This window comes from Pteropus vampyrus, unplaced genomic scaffold (assembly GCF_000151845.1).
Source record: "Pteropus vampyrus isolate Shadow unplaced genomic scaffold, Pvam_2.0 Scaffold436, whole genome shotgun sequence".
Classification (NCBI taxonomy): Eukaryota; Metazoa; Chordata; class Mammalia; order Chiroptera; family Pteropodidae; genus Pteropus; species Pteropus vampyrus.
In genome coordinates, this window is record NW_011889217.1 from 38,815 (window position 1) to 48,114 (window position 9,300).

General features: G+C 37.1%; 1 protein-coding gene across 1 annotated transcript in view; it reads right to left on the bottom strand.

Annotated features, from left to right (window-relative positions):
* Positions 1–343: 343 nt before the first annotated feature.
* DDX58 (DExD/H-box helicase 58) overlaps positions 344–9,300 on the bottom strand; it is a 31,612-nt gene continuing 22,655 nt past the window's right edge. Inside the window, exons 14-16 of the mRNA XM_023524039.1 lie at positions 9,238–9,300; positions 2,680–2,823; positions 344–1,023 (exon numbers count right to left, since the gene is read on the bottom strand). Of these exons, the coding sequence (XP_023379807.1) occupies positions 727–1,023; positions 2,680–2,823; positions 9,238–9,300 (504 nt within the window). The 3' untranslated portion in view covers positions 344–726. The remainder of the gene's footprint in view (positions 1,024–2,679; positions 2,824–9,237) is intronic.

Sequence of the window (9,300 nt, forward strand, 5' to 3'; positions counted from 1 at the left end):
TTTAAATTCCTTCCCTTATTCTTCTCACCTTAGAGCCTGTCTTTGGTTCATGCCGAAGGCTACGTTCTCTGATTTGCAAATCCTATCAGCAAAAAGTTCTTTTTAATTACTCAGAATTAAATGGAACTTTCATTTACATACTTGAAGAACTGCGAAAAATGTGGCTAGACACTCTGTACTCAACAGGCCAAAAGCAGCAGAGAGCTCAGCAAGAAGGACTCAGAAGTGCCCAAGGAATCTGGAAAACAGAGTCACTGGTGAACTTGACAAGAACAATTCGAGTAGATTTTTAAGGGCAAAAGCCAGTTTACAGTAGGTTAAAGAAAGAAAGGGAAGCGTGGAAAACCTTTCAACGTTATATTCATTTATTCATCCCAATGTGCAGTGGGTGACTACTGGAGTGTACTTGGCAGTTGGATCTAAAGGGAAGGACAGAAAGAGAAGGTAAGGCTTTTTAACTTTTCCCAAGTACTTAGAGTTCTATTGGTATACAAAGCATTTAGTGTTGTGATTCACTTACACGTGCTTTACATATATGATAGAGTAGAAATTACTGCAAACAATGAACAGAAGGTGAATTAAGTGATAGATATTCAGTACATAACAAGTCTTAATAAGTAAATATCGCCATGGTGGTGACAGCCATTCGGGATTTGCCCACAGTGGATAATTTCTTCTTCATTCAAGGTCACCCATTCCCTGTAGCTAAAGATTAGAGTCCTGAGGTCATTTGGGCATTTCTGCAGCATCAAATGGGAGTTTCTCAAAATGAAAGTCCCTCCACTTTGCGTACAGCGTCTGCACTCCAGTTGCAATATCCTCCACCACAAAACTTTCGATTTTTATAAATGGAATCTCAAACGTCTTATACTTCACATGGATCCCCCAGTCATGGCAGCAGTCTTGTCTGGCACAGAATATCTTTGCTTTCTTCTCGAAACTCCCAACATTCTTTGGTTTGGGGTGCAATTTACTCACAAAGCACTTCTTGAAAGCATCTCCCACCACAGTGTAATGGCACTCCTGCAGATGAAGGGATCAAATAATGTGCAAAACAGAACATTAGAATCAGTACATAACTGTTTAAAAAAAAAACAAAACTCCACAATAATCTGAGACAAAGAGCAGGTGGGAGCCCACTTATTTTATAGATGGAGAAAGAAGGGAATATGGATTCACCCCAAGGTCAGTGAAGAATTCTTACAGCCTGACTCTCAATTACATGGGTGTAGATGGAAGGGCAAGTGAGGTGATAGGGGACATCTCCTGAAGAGGAGGAGTAAGAAGTTTCCAGGCAACCTAGCTTCTTAAAGTAGCTACTCTTTATTAATTCAGAAACAAAAAGGGTATTTGTTTGGAGATCTGTGAAGGCTGAGTTCACCAGTGGCCTGACAGGCATAACCCAAAAGATAGAGCAAAGAACAACACAGGGTCACTGTGGCTCTGAACAGGGTCCAGGATCAATATGTCCACAGGCTCCACCCACAGTCAGCTTTAGAGCAAACCTGAAAAGAAGTCCACACTGCACAGAACAAATGCAGATCAAATATACCAGTCGCTCAGGAAAACTTACAGTCTAAAAGGGCTATTTCCGACAGAAAAATCGCCCAAATTGGATTTAAAGAAACAGACTCTAAAAGGTCTGGGAACTTGCTAGTATCACCCCTAATATACTTTCAGCTTTCTGAAGACCAAACAGAACCCTGAAATAATAACTCATCGTCTGAACCAGCCCACACACTCCACCTGCCCCTCCATCTGCAGCGGTAGAGTTACATCCAGTTTTTGTCTTTGGAGACTTTTCTAACCCTTATCTAAAAGTTTAAAGAAAATAAAATGTATGGAAGGCTAACCTGCAGATGTCATGTTCTGAAAATTAGGAGATATTTTGTTTTCACTATATAAGTGATCCATATTCCAAAAAGAAAGTTTGGAAAATATTTTAAAAATCATGGAATATCACTATGAAATATGAATACATTTTAGTATATTTCCTTTAATCTTTTTTCTGTACAAAGTGTTTTGATTTATGTTGGTGGTGGTGATGGTGGTATTGTTGATATTACTTCACACAGCTATATTCACATAACATATTTACAATTTTGTATCCTGGTTATTTTTTCCACTTTACCATTAGTTTGTAAGGAGTTTTTCATTATACTATATAAGCTTCACAATCATTTTGTTTAATACACTTTACTTTGGAATAATTTTAGATTTACAAATAAGTTGCAAATATAGTCCAGAGAATTCCTGTATACCCTTCACCCAGATTCCTTTAATGCTAACATCTTACATACCATAGTACATTTGTCAAAACTGAGAAATTAATATCAGCACATTACTATTAGCTAAACTACAGATTTTACCACTTTTTCCAGGAATACCCTTTATCTGGTCTAGGATCTAATCCAGGAAACCACACTACATTTAGCAAACCATTATTTTTAATGGCTACATAATATTTAATTAAGTGGCTGTGCAGCAATTTTTAAAAACAATTTCTTTATTATTTAACATTAAGGGTTTCTTTTTAACTTTTCAGCTTTTGTAAAATACATATACCATGACTATGTTAACAGGAATAACAGTATTCTTAGTATAAATACCTTACTGATAGTAAGCTTTAATTAGTGCTAAAAAAATGACTCAGTACTCTCTGTGAAAATGGCTGCTTACCTCAACCACTCTTATATCAGCTGTATAACAAGCAAAGGTTTTGCACTTTCTGCAGAGAAGTTTTTTATTTTCCTTATCAAGTATAGGTTTTACTTTACTTTGACTATCCCTGATGAATTTTTCATGAATCTGAATCTGGCGAACCTACATGAGAAAAAACAACACGTCATAAATGTGATTTGAGTATAACTAGGATATATGTAATCATTCATTCTTTATTTACATACAACTTCCATGAACATATCTGACTTTGTTTATAAAAATCCCATAGATAATTTTATTGGTCTTACCTTCTTTGTTAGTCAATATTTAACTGTGGCCTCCAATTAGTCTTTTAATTTCCTCATCAAAGATGCCCATAAAAGCACTAAAAATGTTTGTAAACTAGTTATATGAACCATGCTTTCTACTTTAATAGCTGATAAAACTTAAAACATCCTTCACAAATAGACACATGACATGAAATGACTGTTTCAGACATAATTACAACCACTTCTAGGGCATAAACCCATTGAATGGAACGGCAGGCATAAAATCTTTTAATCTCTCCCATTCTGACCACAGAGACTATTGCTGAATTACAGTAAAGTTAAATGTATGTCTAGTATGACTGCATTCTATTTCAAAATTTAGTCTTTGGCTAAGTACAACTAAGAATGCTGGACATTATATTTAAAATAAACATAAAACGATTCTAAAGGGTGGAGAGTGAAAAGCAGACCAGCTAGGAACCTCAGGACTCTAGGAACAACATGGTAGTAAGTTTTCTGGGTTTTATTTTCATCTCATATATCCCAGATTGGAGATGAAGAAGCTGGCAACCAGAAATGCCTATGGGCACAGACAAAAAAAAAGTCTCAACAAAAGCCTACTCTCTCTACCAAAGGGCCAGGAAAGGGCAGCCTAGAAAGACAGAAAACTTTTAACAGTAACTATTCTACTGTAGCCAAATACCACAGAAACAAAACAAAACAAAACAAAACAAAAAACAAATAAAACCATGATCCAACCCCCACTCACACCAGCAAAAGATGAGTGGGGAACCTGGATTTCCGCCTTGCAAGACTGTAACAAAGCACCCCAACACTCACATCTCGTAGTGTCAGAAAGGGCCAAAAAGGGAGCCAGGGCCGTCAGCCCTGCTGAATGGTAGTCCCCCTCGTCTGTGGTGTCAGTGGAGACAATGTGGGGAACTGAAACTGCCACCTCCACCCAGCAATGATAAGGAGCCTCGCCCTCGCTGGCTTAGCAAGTAACCTAGACTTCTACCTCCACCTGGCAGTGATGAGACAGTATCCTCACTTCTTCCCCAGAGTCTCATAATATGAAAATGTCTGAGTTTTGATTAAAAAAAAAAAAATCACTCTTCATATCATAAACCGAAAGATTTCAAACTGAATTTTAAAAAGACAACCAATAGGAAGACAGAGATGTTAGAATTATCTAACATAACAAGATTTTAAGCAGCCACAGTAAAAGTGCTTCAGTGAGCATTCATAAACACTTTTGAAACATGAACAAATGTAAAGGCTCAACAAAGAGACAGAAGATATAAAAAAGAACCAAATGGAAATTTCAGAACTGGAAGATGCAATAACCAAAATAAAAAGCTCAGTGGATGAGCTCAATGACAGAATGGAGGGGACAAGAGAAAGAATCAACCTGAACAAGAGAAAGAAAATGGACTGAAAAAAATAATAAACGGGACCTCAAAGACCTTTAGGACTATTAAAAAAGATTTAACATTCATGTCACTGGAGTCCTTGAAGGAGAAAAGAGAGCAGAACTTTAAAAATACTGGGATAAATGATGGCTGAACTTTTCCCAAATTGAACATAATATAATGTAAACTTACAGATTCAAAAAGCTAAACGAATACCTATTAGGTTAAACCAAAGAAATCCACACCAAGATACATCATACCTATTAGGTTAAACCAAAGAAATCCACAAATACCTATTAGGTTAAACCAAAGAAATCCACACCAAGATACATCATAATTAAACTTCTGAAAAACTAGACAAAAGAAAAAATCTTAGAAGCAGCCAGAAAAAAATAATAACATCTTACCTAGAGAGGAAAAACAATCTGAATGACAGCAAATTTCTCATCAGAGACCATGGAGGCCAGAACGAAGTGACACAATATTTTTCAAATGCTGAAAGAAAAACCTCAACCTGGACTCCTATACCCAGCAATACATCTTGCAAAAATAAAGAAGAATCAAGATATTCTGAGATGAAGGGAAACTAAAAAAATTTGTTCACCCGCAGAACTTCCTTAAAAGAATGGCAAAAAGTTTTCTAAATGAAAGGAAATGTAAAAGAAGAAATCTTGAAACATCATAAAGGAAGAACTTGGTGATTTCCACAATATCAGCTGTAAAAGGATCGACCCCGTCTCACCGGTTTGTGGTGCTGCCTCTATTAGACAGTGTTTTCAAGTGTTCCAGGTGGAACCAGACTGCCTAGGTGCAAATCCTGTTCTTACACTTACCAGCTATGTGATTTGGGGCAAGTGCCTCAGTTTCCTCAAATACAAAATGGGAGCAATGATAGCACCTACTTCGTGGGCTATTGGGAGGTAACATGACCTTAGGCCACCTGGTACAGGTTAAATACTCATCAGGGTTATCCTCGGTCCATTAGGCTAGTCTTAGGCTAAGAACCATGACAATGTTAACAATAGTGGTTTCTACTTTAGTATTGCACAGGGCAATTACCATTCAACAGTTATTTTTTCAGAAATATCATAGCTATTTTTACCTATTTATTCTTCTATATAAACTCTGAAACTATTTTATCAAGTTGAAAATATTTATACGTTGATTCTGGGTTGCGATAAACTTATAAGTGAGTTTAGAGTGAAGGCTCATCTTTAAAATATTTAGTCAGTCCACTCAAGAGCATAGCATTTCTTTCCTTTTGTCTTCATTTACCCCTTGTCTCTCAATAGAAGTTTTTTTTTTACCACTAAGTTTTCTTATGTGTATATGTGTGTGTGTGTGTATGTGTATATATATATATATATATATACATATATATATATATATGTATATACATACATATAATAATTATAACCATATATGAGATAATAATTATAACCATAATATATATTATTAGTTTCAAGTATACAGTACATTGGCAAGACATTTATATAGTTTATGAAATGATCCCTCTGATTACTCTGTCTTCCCTCTGGCTCTCTACATGGCCATTACCTTACTGCTGTCTGTATTCCCTGTGCTGTGCTCCCCATCTCAGTAGAAGTTTTATAGTCATCTTTATTTATGCTTCAGACATTTCTGATTAGGCCAGTAGGGGCAGTAATTAAACAGATCGGTTCTGCCAGCTCCACCCCTGTGATATCCTGACGCTTGATCTCCTCCTGCCTCAGTTTCCCTCCTATAAAATGATATAATAAGAGGCTCTACTGCAGGGCTCCGTGGAGAGCCCATGCTCTGCATGTGTAAGCTGCAATTATTATTGTCACCATGAGTGGAAACCTCCCTCCCCTTACATCTCCTAACTAGTTACTGATCGTTCACAGAGAATCCATTGAGCTCAAAAGCATTTCAAATTCAAATAAAGTTTGATTTAAACAAATAAATGTAGTCCTGGAATGTAGGCTAGGAGAACAATCAAAGTATGACTTTTCCAAACCCTACTTTCCGCCTCATTCCACCTGAAATTATCTTCATGGTTTTTATAAGGAATGTTTACGCCTCCTGTTTTCAATTCAGTTTTTCACTGCTGTAAAACTGTTTGTTATATTACGTGTACTTATTTCTATTTCTGTTACCATTATTTCCTTTAGATAAATTTCTGAAAGCGAAACTCCTGGACTACATGGTGAACATTTCCCTATGAATAATTTTAATTTCCTTTTCTCATATATGATTTTAATTATTGAGACAGGCTGGGGGATGGGGGAAATGTGATAGGAAAGAGGGTAAAAATATAAACTCGCCCTCTGGGCATCTAATTTTTAAAAAATTCACTTATATCCAATGATATTCAATTATACACTAAATTCAATTAAATAATAATCCCAAACATTTTAAATGTTACTATAGGCAATAAATCCCAGTAAGTTAAAACTAATACTGCTATGCTGAAAACTAACTCAGTAACTGAGTAAAGAGGCTTAACCTATGTATGTCACAAATGAAATCTGGAGCACACTGCTTCCCTGCTCCAAGCAGCAGCATTTCCATGCACTAAGGTGGATAAAGCAAAACTATGAAACCCTGATTGTGCATGGTCATGGGCACACACCATGTTTGAAATTCTTTGGTCAAAATGAACTTCCTTTCACTCCCATATCTTATTCTCTACTCCATGAGGAAGGAAAGTAGGCTTCCTCATTGCAATTCCCGATTGGCCCTTCACAACTGGAACTGTGAAAAATACCTTTATATCTTATTCCTCCAGAATGAAATACTACTGAATCCTGAAGCCTTCATCATGGAAATCAGTCCTTAGTTAACTCTGGACCATCTAGAGGTTAAAATGGCTGCAGAGTCACCAGAGATTCCCCCAGGGACCACAGTGTTCTAAGGAAGGTTGGCCACATGCAGCCAACGGATGACGCAGTTGTGGGGCTAGGAAAGAAAGCGTACAGTCTCCCTCCGCACTTACTCAAAGACTGCCCTAAAGAGCTCCAAACTCCCTTCCCTGTTTAATGCAAGTTCTTCTTCCCATTACAGCCCATACGCAGGGACCATGGTGCTCCGATCCAACACCCGAGCCCTTATCAAAACACCACAGAAAAGGGTCTCACCCCAGGATCCAGAATTCCTTTTAGTTTTAAGAATGTAAGGTTTCCTCTACCTTATTATACTTCTACTAAGTCTATGAAAGCAAAGCCTTCCTCTTTTATCATTTATGATAGGACAGAAATGACACCAAGACTCAGAGCTCCTGGCTGCCACATAATTACCAGCTACCAGTGACTCCCAGCTATACTTGTTCTGGGCTTCCTCTCATCCTTTACCATCTCTGCCCATTTTCTATTTATGGGTATTAGGGGAATCCCAAATGCTATTCCATAGCCTAACTCAACAGATGTGTAACCCATTTTCTCCTCACTCTGCTCCTTGATCTGGTGTGCTGACTACCAAAGAATGTTTATGCCTGGATCCAGCCTCTATCTTCCTCGATAGCTTTTTACTCTATTGCTTCTGCCACATGAGTCTAAGTAGCTTGTTACCCTGAAGGGGATAAAACTCATGCCATGGGGATTAAAGCTAATATGGTTTTAAAGCCTTTACTGGTAACATCCCCACCAGCCTACAAAATGGGGAGGTGGCTCAGTGAAAAACTTCTATCCTTTACTAAAATTAAGGAGAAAAATTAAGAGAAACTAAAGAATTTCCTTTCTCACAAAAATGTGGAAGAAGTGCTTTTAAATATTTTAGTCTCCAGACTTTAGGAAGAAATGTTTTTTAAAATGAGTAAAACACTGACATAAAGTTGTATTTTTGTCCTAAAAATGGTGTTGATTTGCTTTACATCACTGTTTCTCAATACTTTTTGAGCATAGGTATTATAACTTTTTAAAATTATGGACACTATGAAATTGGCCTACTGGATTGTAAGATTCACCTGCATGAAGTTAAAGTATAGCCCCATGCCTCTGTCCAACAATAAGTCTCATTTTTCGAGCACTTATTTTACACCAGGCACTGCGCTAAGCAACACATACATCTCATCCTATCCCCAAAACTGCCCTGTGAGTTAAATACCATTACTGTTCCAACTTTCCAAATAAGGAGACTGACAATTTAAAAGACACACCTTATAAGTAGCAAAATCAGTATTGGAACAACTAATTCCAATGTTAAAGCTTAAATTCTCTCCCAGCCTTGCAGTAGTCAAGGTTTCGAGAGATTCAGAGATGAAAATCTTTGCAGAGTCTGGAGAAAGTGTGGGTGTGCCTGCACATGTGGGCATGTTCATGCATACATGTGTGTATGTGCACGCACACATGCCTGTGTGTCTCTGTGTGTCTTTTTTTCCCCGATTTGGTTCCATGCTTCAGTGTTATAAAGGAAATGACAATAAAATGTAGTCACTACCAAGAGGCTGAACCAAACAGGCGTGTCACTCCAAGGTACACATTATTACCCATAGCTACAATGAAGCATTCCGACACCTTCGCAGTACAATGGGAGCTTTTTTTTTTTTTTTTTGAGCACTCCAGATGTTAGAAAGAGAGAGTATTGTGGAAAAGATTAAGAAGGGCTCTGTCCTGCAGTGTTAGGGTGCTGTTCTCAAGATGAATTGTCAACTTAAGAGCAATTCTAGGTCAGTTGGCTTTTTAGCTCTAAAAACATAACTTTAGGTATTAGCATTAATAAAATATATTTTAATCTTATTGAGACTTAAACAGAAATGAATTTGATGTTCACTGCAGATAAATTTTTAAGATTAAACTTACTGTTCTAATACAACAAACACTCAGAGCCATCTGATAAAATGTACCAACCATGCTCATGCTCCCTGTTTGTTACTTATGGTCAGATTCTAAAAGAGTAGCACAGATGAAAAGACTTACCTTTTCTTTAAATACTGCTTCATCCCATGTCTGAAGTCTTAAAATGGAGTCATTCATCATTTT